At 34.6% G+C, this 19,195-nt stretch overlaps 1 protein-coding gene across 6 annotated transcripts; it reads left to right on the forward strand.

The window, feature by feature from the left end:
• The first annotated feature begins 942 nt into the window (after positions 1–942).
• On the forward strand, positions 943–17,220 carry LOC18425778 (BTB/POZ domain-containing protein POB1). 6 transcript variants are annotated; one of them, XM_088852903.1, is made up of 8 exons: positions 943–1,141; positions 1,293–1,433; positions 8,491–8,562; positions 9,579–9,721; positions 9,808–9,871; positions 10,918–11,194; positions 12,807–13,569; positions 17,049–17,218. In XM_088852903.1, exons 2-8 carry the CDS (start codon positions 1,304–1,306, stop codon positions 17,196–17,198), a joined length of 1,599 nt encoding a protein of 532 aa, XP_088709029.1. In that variant the 5' UTR covers positions 943–1,141; positions 1,293–1,303; the 3' UTR covers positions 17,199–17,218. The 6 variants fall into 6 exon arrangements, with proteins under 6 accessions (XP_088709029.1, XP_088709048.1, XP_088709041.1 ...); XM_088852922.1 differs by lacking the exon at positions 17,049–17,218 and adding an exon at positions 13,671–13,925; XM_088852915.1 differs by having other exon boundaries at positions 1,091–1,141; positions 8,272–8,562; positions 17,049–17,220.
• Positions 17,221–19,195: the final 1,975 nt, after the last annotated feature.

A 19,195-nucleotide genomic window follows, 5' to 3' on the forward strand; every position in this document is an offset into this window, starting at 1 on the left:
GTTTTAAGAATTCGAGTTCATTTTCGAATTCATTTCTGCTTTTTTTGTTTTAAGAATTCGAATTCATTTCGTCGTTGAAATTCATTTCTACGTTTTTTGTTTTAAGAATTCGAATTCATTTCGTCGTTGAGCCCACGGGAATCGAAACAAGCCATTTATTATTAAACCCATTATTTTTTCTTTTAAGAATTCGAATTCATTTCTACGGTTTTTTGTTTTTAAGAATTCGAATTCATTTATGTTGTTTGTTTTAAGAATTCGAATTCATTTCGTCATTGAAATTCATTTTTGCGTTTTTTGTTTTAAGAAGTCGAATTCATTTTGTCGTTGAACCCACGGAATCGAAACAAGTCCTTTTTCTGCGTTTTTTGTTTTAAGAATTCGAATTCATTTTGTCGTTGAGCCCACGGGAATCGAAACAAGTCATTTATTATTAAACCCACTAACCAATACACCATTGTTTTTTCTTTGAAGAATTTGAATTCATTTATTCGTTTTTTGTTTTAAGAATTCGAATTCATTTTGTCGTTGAGCCCACAACAATTGAAACAAGTCCTTTATTATTAAACCCGCTAACTAATACACCATTTACTCTTAGTTGACAAAAAAAAGGGCCTATATTATATATAACTCAAGTTTTTCTTCATTTTCTTTTATAAAAAAGAGTTGGTCAAGTCGATTTTTTTAAACACGACTTTAATATTCTATAAAAAATAAATTTTTTTTGGGTCAATGATACTTTTATTTTTTTCATCTTTTTAAAATTTTTTAAAAATATCCCCAAGCACAAATCGATTCATTAAAATCCATTTTTTTCACTAATTTTTAATTTTATTTGAACGTGTTTTGTTTTAATCACATATTTTATATGATTTTTATATTACAACATATATTTTTTATATTTTTTTTATTTTTTAACACTTTTTGGATCATAGAGGAGATGTTCGATTAAATAGCTTCGAGGCCCACATCCGGTTAAGCGTTCCGGTTGGATTATGCGAAAACCGGTAGCCTGTCATGGTCATAAGCCGATTCCTCACGCCCTTTTCAGTCATCTTTATTTCTTCCTGGCGAAGTCTACTATTTCTACAGTCAGATGGTTCATCTGCTCGCGACTGCTGAACGCTTGAAGAAGCTTATGGTTTTCTCTCTGCTAAAAACCCCTTGTACATTTCTCTAATTACGACAGCGAACATTGTACCGATCGACTCATAAACGCTATTGAAATGCCACGGCAAGGATTGTGAACAATAAAGTGTCTCCTTCTTCTCGTTTTTTTTCCTTTGTTGCAGGGCAGTGAGCAATGGCGGAGTCCGCGAATTCTGGTGCTGGATCTAATATTGAATCTCCTGGTTTTAAATTTGCATTCGACAATGTGAATTTCTCCGATAGGATTTTGAAGTTAGAACTCATGGCTGAGCCCTGTACCAAAGGTGTCATTCTTTCTCCTTTACTGCTCCTTCGGTCTGTTTACATTATTTCTCTCTTTCTTTTTGTTATCTGATAATATTTTTCATGGTTATGATTCTTGAACTTGTCTTTTATCAATCTTATCGTCTGAACTTGCCTTGTATCTTTCTCATTGTCTGCTGTTGCTTTCTTGCGAAATTTTGTTTACTGTTTATGCTTTACATGTTGGTGCTTTCCGTGTTCTGATCGCTGGCTCTAGTATTTGCTAGGTTGCTAGTAGAAGAATTAGGAGAGACCGGGTTTAAATGCATAATAATCAGTGATTTTCTCTGTACTCTATGCGGGTGTCGCTTTGGAAGGCTTCTTTGGCTTTGCCATGAAGGGGCTTGCCTTTGGCACTTCGTCTGATTTGGGTAAGAAAAAACTGGAAAGCCAAAAATGTAGCATTTTTTCATACACATCTAAAATCAAGTTTTATTACTTACAATGTTGGATATTTGTGATCAAGCTATTAACATTCACAATCCTCATTAATCATAATCATGAAAATGCAAATTTGTAAACATCCACTTCCCACCACTAACACCACCCCACTAACACCTTCAAAAAGCTAACTTCTAATCCACTTGAAAAAACGGGTAGGGTTTGTCTTTCCCACTGAACCATCTTACATTCACCAATTGCCATATGAAACTTTGCAAATGATAAGGACAAGAACCATAAATACACAGTTTCGCATTCAAATAGGTTACAAAATCTCTTACATATGTAGTATCTAAAGAAATTAAAGCCAAAATACCAAATCTAAGTTCCAATTGCATTTTGCCCATAACGTATTGTCTAATTCATATTTCCATAGTCGAAGGGCCAAAAAAATAAAAAATTTTAAGCATAATATCATGGTTCTAATCGTGGTCATCATATCATGTTGGATCTTGAGAAGCTTTAGCACAACCAACACCACCAACAACTCTGCTTCATGCTCATCGGAGCTTGAGAAGCTTTAGCACAACCAACACCACCAACAACTCTGCTTCATGCTCATCAAAATTGAGCAGCATTTGCCCCCTCCTCCTATACTCGTGGTTGGTCAACTTCTGCCTGCCCATTGCAAGTCTTCTCCGTCAACTTTTGCCAATTGTGAGCCTTCTCCCTCAAGGATGCTGAGAACCTCTTTAACCCACTCATGCATGTTATTGATATATGCTCGGCAAATGAGTTCTGTATTTTATGCAAGAAAATTTGAGAAATAGTAAAATTACTAATAAACAGAGCCAAACACAAATACAATTCATTGAAACCTAGGGTTTCTTCTACACAACCAAGCTAGGGTTTCAAAAACCTGAGATTTTCTTTGTTTCTCAATTCTAGAAAATCACAGGGACTGCCTTCTCCTAGGCCCCCAAGCACCTCTTTGCAATATTATTTAATGTTTCGAGTACAAAAAGTGTCCAAATAAATAAATACATGGACCTATATCCTAAAACTTAAAATTCATAATGTCAGTTTTACCCATGTAAAGAGTACCCGTGAACAGTAATCGTAAACAATATTTGTAAATAGTACTCATGAAGTAAATAAAAAATATAGAAACCCTAGAATCCCTAAAAAAAAAAAAAAAAAAAAGAAAAAAAATATAAAAATAAATAAAATAAAAATAAAATAGAAATAAGCCTTAAAACTAAAATTGTAATATACATCTTTTAAAATTAAATAAAAATTAAAAAATAAGAATGGTCTTATCCTCTATCATGCTCCCTTAGAAAACTCTTCATCGAGTTTTGAAGTGTATTAAGATGAATTTAGCATCACAACCATATTCTTCAACCTTCTTCTTCTTTGTTGGCTCAAATATTATTTGTGTTTAAAAGAATTCCTCAAGAAATAGATCCTGATAGGTATCTTGATAAATTAATGCAATTTATCAAACACGGCTGTCCTTGAACTTCCATTGAAAATCTTGTAGGAAACTTCAAACCCAATTTTTTGGTTTTTCAAGGTTTTCTCGGCATCTATTTAATTACTTTTTGTGCTACTCAGATTCCAATACCCTATATTTCTTGAATGCCCTACCTCATCGATATTAATGAGATCTTTAAAGGCCATGATTTGGATTAGTCCTCCTGCTGCCTTCTCCCCATATTCTTCACCCTCTTACAAAATCTCTTCATCATCATGAACCATCATAGATCAGATCCCCTAAATGATCTTGTTGTTCATTGAGGTATGTATTGAAGATTGTTGGTGAATCCAAATTTAAAACTTGAGGATTTTGAATGCAATCTGTGTTAAAATCAAGAATCTTATCCTACAAATTTAAAACCCTAGAGTGATGTTCCCCGTATCTAGGTCTTTTATTACTATGGTTTGTAATCGAAAAGGTTTGTAATCGATATCCTTATGGGCCGAAAGATCACCGTCTTGCCCATTATTGAAGTTTGCGAACTTCTGCATCGACAGTTGAACTTGCCTTTCAAATTCTGTCATCTCTAGGATCACAAAGCAGGTCTATAAAAGCCTCCTCCCGCGGTCCCTTCTTGCCACCATGGGTTCGTCGAAATCACAAACGCTAGGCAGGTGATCAACAAAAACTTGCTGAAATCGACAAGATCTACACTGATTTGGCAAAACTTGGGCCAAAATCAGCGAACACTTGATTTGGTTGTAGTTCCTTACCCTTGTTGTTGAAGAAACTCTGAGCTCTAATACCAAATTGAGGTAGAAAAAATTGAGAAAATAGTAAAATCAGCAGGAAACAAAGCCAAACAAAAGCACAATTCGAAGAAACCTAGGGTTTCTTCTCCACATTGAAGCAAGAGTTGCAAAAGCTTAAGCTTTTCTTTTTTTCTCGGTTCTAGAAAATCATGTGACTTCCTTCTCTTATGCCCTCACGCACCTCTTTATAATACTATTTAATGTTCAAAGTACAAAAAGTGTGTAAACAAATAATACATTGACCCATATATCCTCACTTAAACTTAAAATTTGTAATAACAGTTTTACTCATGTGAACAGTACCCGTGAACAATACTTGTGAATAGTACTCATAAAGTAAATAAAAAATATAAAAGCCCTAGAATCCCTAAAAAAAAAAACCCTAGAAATAAACCTTACAACTAAAACTATAATATTCATCATTTGAAATTGAATAAAAATTAAAAATGAGATAAGTTTTCCCTCCATGCGTGGTCGACCCCCTTTTTCTTTTTAATTTCCTATATTATATAATACAAACTTAGATACGTGACTACTATTGTCATCAACAGCTGGTAGCACTAATACTTTGGCTCAATATTTTAATCGCAAAGTCTTGTAACTCACAAAAGTGGTTGCCAAATTGGTATCACCATGCAACCATGAAGAAGTTTTCAAATACAAATTAAATCAACAATCAAGATCCCCTGTTTACAAGAAAGAAATAAGAGCTCATGACAATTTTGAAGCACTTAAGCTACATTCTAATATTAAAGAGTTGAAAAAGACATTAAAATAAATTATTTGAAGGAAATATAGAAATGAAAATTTATCTGGTCTTAATAAGGAGCAGCTGTATATTGCCATGGTCTAACCAAAGTCACCACTGCCATACTGTACTCTTCATATTTTTTATTTGTTTTGTCTTCGACAAGTTCATGAGGCATGAGCCTTGCAAGTAGATGAGTCAATCATGTGTTCACCTTTGATTATTTGGAGATATACCTTAAAGAAAACAGGCTGTTGTATAGTGCGATGGGGAATATGCAACCTAAGATGTCTGAAAGAAATGAAATTTACTTGGTCTTGATAAAGAGCTGTGGCATATTGCCATGGCACCATGGCAAACCAAATTCATCACTAACCATTCGTATTCTTCATATTTTTTATTGATTCTATCTTGGGCACGTTTATTAGACACAAGCCTTAAAAGTGTATGAAACAATACTGTTTTCACCTTTGATTGCTTAGAGGGAGATACCTATCTGCTACATGTACTGGGCTACGAAGCAAAGATTACCACCCATTGTGAAAAATGTAAAAATAAGGTTGATGGGAAGACCTCTTGTTCTTAAGTTTGGATTGTATCTCAATTTTGATGCTATCCAATGCCTTATACCAGTAGCCAATTGCAGGAATCTTCTTAAGGGTGTAAATTGGTCGGGTCCTAGTTGGACCTCGACTCGGCTGGGTCCTAGTTGGACCCTAATCCAACTTGGACCCGGCATAGTTCCAAGACTTGATTGGAGACCCGATCTATTCGGTAGGGTTAGGTCCAAGTCTATGTAAAAAATAAATAATTTTATTATTTATATTTTAGTTTTAATTTTTTTGTATTTTATAAAAAATAAAAACTATTTATTTTTACCTAGACTTGGACCTAACCCAACCCGATAGATGGATCACCAATATATAATAGATAATATATCAATTATAGCATATAAAAAACTATTTTGTTATGTTGAAATATATATAATATATAATATAACATATCTCCAATAGGCGATAAGGTTAGGGAGAGTAGACTAAGGGGGACTGGCTATGAACAACGTAGACCTAGTACAACACCTGTTAAGAGGGGAAATTTAGTTCAAGTGGAAGGCTCTAAAAGAGCAAGGGGAAGACCTAAAAGGACATGGATGGAAATAGTTAGCAATGATTTGGTTCAATGGCTGATTGATAAGATAAGATCAACCTTTATATCATTATTGAGAGTGTGTGAGGAAAGATATACTTTGATAAACAATGGTGACATCACGCATAGTTACCTCGACCTTTAAGACATGCTACTTGGACCACCACATAGGACGGATTTGTTAGACTAAATATTGATGGGAGCTAAATTCAAAACCTGGGATTGGCAAAGATTGGTTGGATTGTGAATGATTATGAAAGAAAAACATCAATGACCTCTTCAGGTTCGCTACCCAGTTGTGATTCAAGACAGGATGAAGCAAAACCTCTACTGTTTGGTCCTTGATGTTCACTTCAGCATTGGGGAAATAGAGGGGGTTTTTGAGGACATAATCCTTGGTGTTACCAAAAAGATTAATTACCCATGGCATATCACATGCCTTCCGTGAAATTTTTTGAAACTATTAGCGAGTTCTAGAGCTCCTTCAACTATGTATGGAGGGAGGCCATTGAGAAGGCTTACCATTGACAAAGGAGAGAATGTCCAATTCAAGTTTGGTAGTTACATTATTTTTATAGTTTTTGTTCATTTCTTGAGTTCGTTAAGAAAACAGCTAACGATTGCAGGGTGGATAAGAGCTAGGCATTTCACAATTCTTAATTACTAAAATACCCTTAAAAAATGTTTTCTTTGGGACAGCTTTGTGAAATTTTACCAGGAGAGTGGGGTAAGTATATGTCAACTTTGCTGGCTTAGACAATCAGGTATTGGCACAAACTTGATAAACTGAAGTTGCATGATGTCAGACTTTCAGGGCTAGAATCCCCAACTCTGATTATTAAGGAAGTGGTCTTTGCTTCAACGCTTGCATTTGCTTGAGGTTGTTTCAACACTAGCATTTGCTAAAGGCCAATACTAGATGACATCTTCTTCTAGCACAAGTTGTTTGTTGGATATTCTTTTCACTCTAATGTGGTCCTCCTATAACAATTGTTCTATTGCATACAATAGTCATTCATCAAGTAACTGCTAATTAGGAACAGGCTTGTGTCAAGACGGTAGAGGCTAGGTTTTCATAGCTCAACCTCTCAAGTTCCTTTCCTATGTAACCTTGTCAAAAAAAAAAGAAAAAAGTAACTGCTAATTGCAATTTGTGGAATTAAATAATGGTGCAGTGATTTATGTGAATGCACATATTTTTATTGTGCATGCAGAGTCCACTGGAAAGATATATCTGAGTATGCTACTTCTACTTTGTATTTTGATTTGTGTTCCTCCCTTTTCCCTTGGTTGTGTTAATATTAATTGGATGAAATGCTCTCTATGTATGCTGATGATACCACACCTTTTGTTTTGTTCTCTCATAACCAAAGGTTTCTATGTGCCAAAAGGATCAGACTTGGAGCGTTTGGCTCCATGAGTTAAGTAATTCCAGGTTTTCAATCAAAACCTTATTATTTCAAACCTTGGTTATGTTAAAACCTGGTTACTCTAGCATGACTTGTTTGGATGGCTTTGAATGATACCCAGGTTATGCAAATCTCATGTTTGGATCATCTTTTTGTATAACATGGTTTGCTATTAGGGTGAAAGTTCGACAGGAAAATATTTACATGAAAAGTATATATATATGCAAAGAAAAGATTAGCATACTTTTTCCCATGTTTGGCAAACACAATTGGAAACATGCACACCGAGTGCGAACGCATCAAACTTGAAATTTTGAGATAATTTCTCTCTCTAAATTTTTTGAGATAGTTTATCTCTCTAAACTTTTTGAGACAGTTTCTCTCTAAAACTTTGAAATTTCAAATAGTTGACAATTTCTGTGCAACAATGGCAAGAATCGGGGAAGCCACTTGCAAAACATGTAGAAATGCCCCAAGAAAGCAACTCACCACCAAAGTAGAGAACTTGTAAATCATCAGGGTTTGAGGGTCTCTCTCTCTCTCTCTCTGGGTGGGTGGGTGTCTGTGTGTGTGTGCACGTGCGTGTGTTTGAGGGGTTTCTTATGTTGTAGGTTGTATTTTCTGGTTGGATTGGAATATTCACCTGAAGCATCTTAAAGTTTTGTAAGATAGCCTTCTTCTAGTGTTGCTTTTGTTCGTCTACTTGAATTCCTTTATTGAGACGTATTTTCTTTGGGTGTCTTTTATTCTTTGAGTCTTTCAATTCTATGGTTGTCTTGTTCTCTTCTTGCATTTTCTTTCTGGTTTTCTCTTGGTGATTGCTTGCAGTGTAATTGGTTTCAGGGACTTTGTCAGTTTTTTAGTAATCAGTCATTCGGGTTTCATTACAATGCTCCTTCCATGAGATGTTTCGTGAAGGAGTTGCTGATAAAGTTTTCTGATCATTTTTGATCATTTGTTGTGACCTTGATAAGAAACCACACAGTCAAGGCATTGGTTTTGGACGTGTTCGATTTCATCGGTCTATGAGCATAACGAGTAATTTCAATATTTGTCTTTCAGGGTTGGGCCCTTTCTTCGACAATCGCTTCTCAATTGTTGCTTTTGGTGGTTATTTACTGCATTGCTTATGTCGTAAGTGTCTCAATCACTTCATTATTTGTCAGCATGTTGACATCAAATGTTTTTTTTTTACTTTTATTTCTTCGACATTTCAGCTTGCTCCATTCATCCTTTTTATGGGATGAAATCTTTCATCATCTAATCCTTCTCTTTCATGGGAAGATGGGGTTTCCGTTTCGATCGCTCTCTCTCTCTCTCTGTCTCTCTCTCTTTCTCTCTCTCCCTCCCTCCCTCTCTCTCTATCTCTCTCTCACTCCCTCCCTCCCTCTCTCTCTCTCTCTCTCTCTCTCTCTCTCTCTCTCTCTGGTTTGGTTGCATTGGATGGGAAGATGGTTTGTTGCATTGATTGAGGGCTTGCCATTTCTTTTTATTGGAAAGGCTCATTCCAATTTTATATACAGTATATTTAATACTGCAATTTGTATATACAGTACTTTATACAATTATCGCTTCTCGATATATATATATATATATATATATATACATATATATAGATATATTGGTTTGTTTGCATTGGCTGGGAAGATCGGACTTTCATTTTTATCCCTCAGTTCCCCCTTCTCTGAATTGTTTGGATTAATTGGGAAGAAGTGTCTTTTGTTTTGATCTCTCTCTTACTCATTTGTTGTTTGCACTCATTTGGAAGATGAATTTTCTTTTTTGATGACTTTTGGATCCATTATCAAGAAAAATTATTGCTTAAATCATTCTGTGGTTTCAGATTTGGTCATGCGTGTTCAAGGGCAGCCAAAACTCCCGCAAACCACAAATTGAAATAAGTGCAGTTTGTGAAATTCCCGTAGATGTATTTTGAAAAAAATGCAAATTTGTTTTCATGGTGCAGCCAAACAAGGGGTTAACTTTGAGCGTGTTCTGATGATCCCCATGGAGATTACAGGCCACTTGTCCCAAATTTTTACTTTTCTTTCTTCTTTCTTTGTAGGTTTATTTTCTTGTTGTGAATCAATCTTTCATCCTGTTATTATTTTCTATATTATTTGTTGTCAACATTCTATGTTACATTATAGGAGGTGAGGTAGCCGATGATGATGATGAGGTAGCAGATGATGATGTTTCAACTTGGAGCAAAGATTGTTCAACTGTTCTGAGGGTTAAGAAGTTACACATCAATTCCGCAATATTGGCTCTGAAAAGCCCTTTCTTTCACAAGGTAAGACCGGTTTATGCTTTGAGCTGCTTATTATTATGACTTTTAGCTATTAATGAGATCAACAATTTGACACTTGTTTTTTGAAGCTTTTCTCAAATGGCATGCATGAATCAGATCAGAGAGATGTCAAGCTACGGATCAGTGCTTCAGGTAAGTTTTAAAAAAATACAAACCTTTCCCATGCGAAATGGGAAAGGCATCGCTTTCATGTAAGCATGCAATATGTTTGTATTCTGACCTAGATGTTGTTGTCTCAGATTTTGTTTTCTGTTTATGTTGTGGTAGTTTCAGATTAACTGTTGTCAACTATACTCAACATCTGTTTGGCATATTGTTGAAGAGATGTCTGGGGTAGTATTGGAATTTTGCAGTTTATAAAATAAAGCAAGTTCATGCATTTATTTACTTACTCTTTCCGAAAGGAAATTAGGAACGATAAACATTTCAAGTTGACTAGCCAAGGGGTCGACTGCCAAGGTTTTAAACAAACAATCAATTATATATATATATGGAAGATGCTACGGTAAGCCGCCGGGTGTACCTATAAGAATACGCCCAACAATCTGGGCCGATCTGACGGTCACGAGATGGCCACAACCTCATTTCGTGTTTGAATTTTAATTTTTTTTCTACAAATCCAAATCACTTGAAATTTTAGGCATGTGTTCTTTTCATCAAGGTGCACCTAATAAAAATATCACAAAAATAATATATATGGGTGATTTGCTTGAATCTATGGCGTAATTTATAAAGTCCGAGTATTCCTAACAATTTAATGTAAATGAAAAGGCACGTAGCATGCACAACAAAAGCAACAATTTTATATAGGAATTGGCAAGAACGATTCTGAATGGATTAAACCGAATGTTACAAAGATTAGAGCGGATTCCTCACAAGCCTTTTGATGTCCAAAATTTTATGCAAATTCAAACAATACCTTAAAACCCTAAAAAACTTGCTGAAAATAGAATCTCTATCTTAGGAACATATGGAAAATGACTAAAATATACTTTTATTTTCTATAAACATTTTTCTGAATACCCTGGAATTCTCTATAATAGCAACTGACTACCCTTGTATTGGTTGCACGATTGCACAACTGTCAGGGTGCTTTCATATTTATTGTTCCTATTGAAAACCTTAAGATACAATATGAAAAATCACACTGAACTTGAACTATCGTATGTTTGGAACAGAGGAGGATGCTTTCATGGAGCTATTGAAGTTTATGTACTGTGGGATGCTATCAACAAGTGCTACTCCAGCGTTGTTGCGGGATTTGTTGGTGGTTGCTGACAAATTCGGGGTTGCTTCCTGTGTGTGTCACTGTTGCGCTTTGCTGGGTAGTCTTCCCATGACTCAAGATTGTGCCTTACAATATCTTGAGCAGCCTTATATAATGATAGATGGAATACGACCTCTTGTTGTTGCGGCAAAGCAGTATCTTGCCAAAACATACCAAGATTTATTTGTGTAAGCTCTTTCTTGAAATGCCTGTATGTTTAATTAGTTGTTGCACTAGTTGCACTGTTTATTTTCTTACCACTGAATATACATGAACATCCATTCTTTGGGATTGGGGATGCTGTACAACACATTGATAAACCGCGTTTCTTGGAATTCTTTGCTGAAACATTTTACTTGTTTCATAGTGTCACAAACTTTTGGAGAAGTCATCAGGAATAAACAAAACATAAAAAGTAAAAAATGTAAAAGTGATTGATTTAAAAAATTCAATTAGTTACACTGTTTATTCTTATTGCTAATCGTACCCATTGTACATCTCGATGTATCTCAATTGAGCTTTTCACCCCATATTGATTATGAATTTCTACACAACGCTTAATTGTCATGGTGATTAATTGATTGGGCCCAAGATATTATATTCGTGGAATTTATATATCAATTAATGACTTCCAATTGATTTTAGCATAGTCGTGAGGAATCTACAGCTAGCCACTGATTAATCACTTCACTTCCACAATTCCAATTTCTTCGATTAATTCTTTTAACTTTTTTGTAGTTTGCAGGAGTTAAATGATTGAACTACGATTTTGAAACTAACAACCCGCATATTCCTATTGGCTGAGGTAACCCACAAGTGACACTAGATGAATGAAAGTAATAGGCAAGTAGTTAGAAGGAACTCTTACAGGAAAAGGCTTGAAGGAAGGATTAGTGGCTATCTTCATTTTTGGGGAGATAATATAAGGCATAGGTCTGTCAGGTCCTCCTGGAGCAGATCTGTAATTTCAATATATCTTTGAACTGCTTAGTCATTAAACCTGGCAGCTTAGGTTCATGATAGTCGTGTCTAAGGGGTCTGCCAGATCCAGTAGAATAGGCTTTCTACAATCCTTGCTTCCTTCCCCTTGCATCTTTTGATGAGGAAGCAATGTGCTTGCCGTATCAGGATGTATTTGATGAATGGGTCCTCTACAGAGGGGATCTATTTCTAACTACGCTGACCCAATTTTAAATGATAAATATAATATGAACTGCCTGACTGATGAAAAGGAGGATGTGCTTGTGCCATTGGACTCTGGATCGGAGTCTATAGTGTTCCATCCTTGAGTTTATGAACGGTGTTCAGTCTATAGGAAAAATAATTATGTTAAGGTTAATCATTTTGTACTCTTTTGAAGGACATTTTTGAATTGTTGGAGAGTGGAAGATTAAAACTCTAATTTGCTGCTGAAGATAAGGGTTTTAGTGAAAGGACATAATTTCTCTATTACAATTAGAAGGGACTCGATCCGTTTTAACATTTGCTTAGAAACACTAAAAAATAAAAAATTAGGAAAGATTCGAAGCAATCTGCAGATAGTCAACATTTCTCAAAACAATCTGGAGGTTATAAGATGAATTGTCATTTATCTTGAAATAGAGATAGATAATATGTGTAAAATATGAACCTGTGTATATGAAAGTTGATCATCTAATTGTCTACCCTTGATTATAAGATGAAATTTCATGGATGGTGAGGATTGTCTTTAACTTGATTTATCCATTGATCGAGTTCCAAATTTATGAAATGTTAATGCTTGTTCATTTGTGTATTGAAAGGTAATGTCCTTTGATGCAGGTTTCATGACGAGCTGATGGCTTTGCCTCTGTCTGGCATCGAGGCAGTGCTCTCAAGCGACGAGCTGCATGTGGGATTGGAGGATGCTGTATTTGATTTTGCGCTCGAGTGGGCACATGCTAATTACCCCAATCTCGAGGAGCGGCGTGAGATGTTGGGTTCACATATTTTCCCAGCCATACGCTTTTCTCACATGTCGACCCACAAGCTCAAGGTGGTTTTCAAATGTGAAGACATAGACCCTAGCCTCGCATTGAAATTAGTGGCAAGGGCCTTTATTGTCAAGGCAGAGGAGGCTGAACTCAAGCATTGTGGGACTGACTGTACATACAAGCGCCCTCCACTAAAGGTGATACAGTTGGTGGGAAACCATGCCAAGTGCCTGGCATTCTTGGATCTTCAACGAGAGGAGTGTGCTGCCCTCTTTCCTACAGGATACATGAAATCGCAGTTGTTCTACCTTAATGGCAATGCCTTCTACCTCCGTGTTCGATGCATAAAAAGTGAGGGAAGCTCCTCCCATTCCTTTGGTCTTTACCTTGGGATGGAAGATGTGTCGGACAGTGTTGTCACCCAGTACATGTTTGCATCTAGATCAAAGCCAAATAAGAAATTTAAAACCACTCCGATGATGAAGTATACATTTGACAAAGGGAACACATGTGGGTATGGGGTGGCCAACCTCTTCAACACTCCATGGACCTCATTCATCGCTGATGACAGCCCCCACTTCTTGAATGGTTTGCTTCACTTGCGTGCTGAGGTAACCATCATGACACAATGATTTCGATTTTTGAATATCGTCCATAGATTGAACCCATCATGCCATAATGACATGTTTCTCGCACGCTTCATGGACTGCAGTACACTAGGGCTTTCTGTTCTTTTTCTTTTTGGTAAATTGAAAGGGGCATCACCCCTCACAAGACGGTTCATACATGAAGCATCCAAATATGAGACATTGTGCTCCAAGAAGAAAGCCAGATCTGAAAAATTTAAAGCATTCAACTTCGAACTTAACCAATGCATTACAGTGTGTTGACTTTGTTCAAGGATAAGCTTGCAAATGAATTTTAGAAACTGTTTACATTTCTTCTAATAAACTTCGAATTTCCCAAACGTTGACCTATGTATTATTGTGCAAGAAGGGAGAGAACATTATTGTGCTCCATTGACTCACATAAATGGAGATCATCAGACAATACTCTTAAGACCTGGTGTGTTGGTTTAATCGAAAAGCAGGGCAATTCGGTGTTTTGGCTGATTTGGAGGAAGACTTCAGAGTTTTTTTTGCAAAATTTTGATATAAATATAATAAATTCTTGTATTTTCATAATAAATTTTTGTAAAATAAAAAATATAAAATAAAAAATATAATTAGAAAAAGACAATCTTGTGCTTCAACTGAAGAGGTCAAATTGGACCGGGCAAAAGCGGCCCGAAGCAGATGCCCCTGAGCTTCCCTTCGCTTCGTTTTAGGCCAAATATCCGACGACTTCGACCCCTTCGCTGAAGCCAAGCGAATTTGATGACATTGATGTTGGGTTGTGGGCTCCAACTTCAGTATCGAGATCGATTACATTAGTTTTGTTATACAAATAAAGAAGGGTTACAACCTGAATTTTGTGCAAAAAGTAAGATCTAGCTCCATGTTGAGGTTGTCTTCTATATAGGCCCTAAAAAGTAAGCAACATTCCTATTAAGTTAGATAAACTCCGAAAATCTTAAATGCCATTGGTATTATCTTTTTTTATTTTTTATATTCAGTGAACCAAATTGGACATTTGCTCTCGATACCTTGGATTTGAGAGCTAACAATTTGGACTCCGGCTCTGGTTAATTACTTAAAAGTACTCTTAAATTAAGAATTACTAAGGTATTAATTGCTCAAAAATGCAGGCCATTTAGAGATTACACAGTAAAAATAGTATCTCAATAACCTATTTAGACATGGATGTGGTCTGCTGATCCTAATTAGTTGGGGAAAGGATGGGATGATGATGAGATATGGATGTGGTTTACATAAGGTTATTAGAATTTTACAAGAAAAATTCGAATGTCATATACTATCTATTTTAATTGGATGTTGTAGATTTGATGAGTCATTTGTGATAGTACAAAAAAGTAACTCGTTTTTTGAGTTGTATACAATGAGATTATTTACTTAGATGCAAGGAGATTATAATTACTCTCGGCTATTGAATTTGAAATCCAATAGCTTAAAATGTGCCGCAACATTTGAGAAATTTTATTTTCGAGTTTCTGCCTACCATTGTCAGATTTCCATCCACCTGATTTCATATCTAACAACCAACAACAATTGTGACCTTGTACCCAAGGTAGATAGTCTCCTAACATACATTTCCGTCTTTTAATATAGTATCAAATTTACAACATTCAATTAAAATGAAAACTTTCTACCAGTAAACTTGCAACTTTTCACTTTTCGATGTTATCATTACTTTATTTGTAAAGTAAGAGTGAAGTGGTTTTAATTGTAGGTATTGCTTTCCTTTAGGCCTGTTTGGTTCCTTAGAAATAGAATTCTTGGAGTGATATTTCCAAGGAAACAACCCAAACTAACGTGTTTGGTTCCTTCTAAAGACATAATTAACATTTCCAGTGTGGGAGTTCTATATCCTCATTTTAAACCAAATTTTTGAAAATGTATTAATTCAACCCACCTCATTTTAAACGAAATTTTAGAAAATGTATTAATTAAACCCAAATGGGTCGTGGAAATCAAAAGTTAAACGCAAATGCCCGAATGTTATTATTGATGTTATGGATATTATTAATATCGCTACTTCTACTACTGTTATTAATGTTATTGTATCTTAATATTAATATTATATCATAGTATTGAAATATTTATATTTTATTATAATATTTTTACAATGCTATATTATTTTAAAAGCGATTAAAGATAATATATTATTATATACTTATTATAATTAGCCAATCTCAATTAATTAGGATAAGGTTTGGATGATGATGTTGATAATTATTATAATTATGATACGATATTATATTATATTATAATAATAATATTTATTATTATTATTATTATTATTATTATATTATAATAATATTATTAACCCTCTAATTCTAATTGCTGTGACACTTCAAAGCAAAGCCCTCTAGTGCTTGTGTGTGCATAGCTTCTAAAGTGCAAGTATAATATTAATAATAATTAATACTATTATATTATAGTTATATTAGTATACTATAATTATCCTATAAACTCGGCAATTTTGAAATGTCGCAATTTATACCTCGTGTGGACAAACGCTTAAAAGTACTTAAATGATTCTTGAGTACAACAATCACAATAATGAGAATGCTCATTTTTTTAATACATTTTTAGGCAATCCAAACAGTGAAGATACATCTTCCAAGTCTTTGTCAAATGTTATCCAAATAGCATGTGCCAATCTTCCAAAAAAATGTCAATTCCAAGAGATACCAATCCGATACACATTTCTCTAGGAGTCCCATTTTCTGAGAACTAAACTGAGCATTAAGTGAATTCTCCACTATTCCAAAAGTAATTCTATATGTATAACATTTTTAAGACAAAAGATTCCTAATTTTACGAATAACATTGATTATTTATTTCCACGCGGAAGTATAGAATATATTTTCTACTAGTAGAAGTATAGCATATATATTTTATCAAAAGTAAAGAAGTACAAAATGATGTAGGACACGGCATAGACAAAGCATACCCAAAGAAAAACAACAAAAATAATTGAGAAGTAAAAGTGAACTGCAAGTCCTCAGTTGTCTTTATAACAGAGTTAATGATGAATTTATAAGAAAATTGGCTGAGTTACTTAACTTGCTGGAAAAGGGGAAGCTCTTTCAAGGCAATGGAAAAGGTGAAACTCTTTCAAGGTTACGACGATGAAATGGTGTGGGAAATTGAGAGTGATGGATGTTTCTTGGTGAAATCTGCCTATAACTTATTGTTTCATAATAGGATATGATGGAATAGGTGTGCTTTATGAAAGATTTGGTCTTGGCATGTCCCTCAAAAAGTCAAAGTATTCCTTTGAGTTTTGTTTCAAAGTAAGACGTTGACAATATATATTCTCATGAAAAGGGGAAGAATCCTTGCTAATGTGTTTTTGTTGTGTAAGGAGAGTGATGAAAGTGGAGACTAATCCTCAAAGCCATGTTAATATAAATGAACATATGTCCTTTGATGGACTACCTAAGGTTCGATCATTGATTTTTCAGATTGGGAGGGCAGCTGTCTTATGGGAGGTTTGTTTAGAAAGGAATATGAGAGTTTTTGAAGGGGTATTCATGGTGACAGAGATGATTCAGAAACGTATTCAGCATACCCTTTGGAGATGGTTTTCGGTTATAAAAGAGGGAAGGGATTAAGAGTCTTCAAGGTAGATATGGAAGTGAATATTATAAACATAATGTAGTAGAATGTAGTAAAGGTGAGACCTAAAGGACGATGAAGGTAGTTTTAAGCTTAATTGTGATAGGAGCTCGTTTGGGAATCCAAGACCAGTGGGAGTGGGGGGTATTGTGAGGGATTGGTGTGGTGCAATGATGAAAAGACGGCAAATGAAGCAAAAATGTTAGCAATTTTACAAGACCTTAAAATTATCGAGTGAAATATCCATGTACCATGTGTTGTTGAAGGCGATTCTTTGAATGCAATCAATTGGTGTAATGCTACTTCAAAAACACTGCAGAGATTAAGATCAATTTGGTTGGAGATCATGGACTTAATGCGTGGACGGTCTATCTCGTTTAGACATATCATTAGAGAGGGAAACAAGGCTGACATATTCTTTAGCTAAGAGAGGTGTTTTCTTTCAACCGTTGATTGTATCGGATAGTCTTATTGCTTGATTACCTTGTCATAATTTACGATCAATAAAATTATAGAATATTGTCAAAAAAAAACAAAAACAAAAAAAAACCCCTCTTTGTTAAGGCTCAAGGCGTCCTTGTGTTTCATAAACTCAATATACAAATATTGCCAAAAATAAAGGAAATAAAGTTCCTAATGCCCATATATAACGGTGAACTTACTCCTAGTTGAATGCTCATAGCAAAGATCTAAATTTCATAGGGTCCCATTTGGTTCCCTAGAAATGGGACTATGAAGACTTATTTTCGCGGATACAAGGCATTTTTGCAGTTTGGATGCAATTTGGAGATGAGATTTCGGTCTCCTCATGGATATCTGCATCACATTTTGAGGCCAGAACGTAAACATGTGTATTCAATTAAAGCAATAATATTAGAATCAATAGATATTAATCTATATAAAATAATTAATTATGTATTATAAATAATATAATATAATTATAGTTAGGCTATAATTACATGTGATAATTATAATTATACTTAATTATATATTATAATATATAATTAATATGTATTACTTATACAATAATTAATATATATTACATTACAATATATAACAATCTATAATATCACAATATATAAATATGGTAATGCAATATTCTAATACTATATAAGATTATATGAATAATATCATTCTAATACAATAATATCAATAAAATCCAAATAGTGGACATGCATCTTCTAGGTCTCTTATTAGATGCCATCGAAATATAACGTATGCATATCCATGAGATGCTAAATTCAGGATATACCAATTCGAAGAGAGGCACTTCCCCATAACACTCATTCTTAGGGAATCAAATGATGCTTAAAAGTCTCAAGTATCATAAAATTTCCCATATCTACCTCTAGCAAAAGAAAAAACTTAGAAAACTTTAGGGTTCTTATTAGATTTAGAGAAGATAAAAAGCTGAGGAACAATCTAAAAAGAAAAACAATCTCGATCAATTCTCATTGAAAAAGGAATGAAACCCTAAAATGGTTTATATACAAATACATATTTAATGTAGACCACATTATCCCTACACAAATACACAATGATACTGAAAGTTATATACATATGTTATACCCCACCTCAAGTTGATGCGGACATGAGCAAAGCATTAGCTTGCCCAATAGAAATAATTATGGTTTCTAATAACATATTTGGTGAAAATATCAACATTTTGCGCAGTAGAAGTAACATAAGGGAGAGGTAATGTACCATCAAGATAGCGATCACGAACATACTGACAATCTACATTAATATGCTTTGTTCGCCTATGAAAAACTGGATTAGGTGCAATATTAATTGTATTTTGGTTATCTGCATAGAAATGTTTGAGATTTGAAATAGAGATACCAAATTCATCGAGAAGAGCACGAATCCAAACAATCTCACTAACAACATATGACATAGCATGATATTCAGCTTCAGTACTTGACTTGGAGACAATGTCCTATTTCTTGCTCTTCCAAGATATTAACGATGATCCAAGAAACACATAAAATCC

Source organism: Amborella trichopoda, chromosome 1, assembly GCF_054954075.1.
Source record: "Amborella trichopoda isolate Santa Cruz 75 chromosome 1, AtrichopodaSantaCruz75HAP2 v2.0, whole genome shotgun sequence".
NCBI classification, from domain to species: domain Eukaryota; kingdom Viridiplantae; phylum Streptophyta; class Magnoliopsida; order Amborellales; family Amborellaceae; genus Amborella; species Amborella trichopoda.

Bases quoted from the DNA above. Each gene is read 5' to 3' on its own strand.
- LOC18425778 (XM_088852903.1), top strand. From the start codon at position 1,304: ATGGCGGAGTCCGCGAATTCTGGTGCTGGATCTAATATTGAATCTCCT. The intron at 8,563-9,578 runs GTAAGTGTCTCA...GTTACATTATAG, and splicing joins TTTACTGCATTGCTTATGTC to GAGGTGAGGTAGCCGATGAT. The intron at 9,872-10,917 runs GTAAGTTTTAAA...TGTTTGGAACAG, and splicing joins GCTACGGATCAGTGCTTCAG to AGGAGGATGCTTTCATGGAG.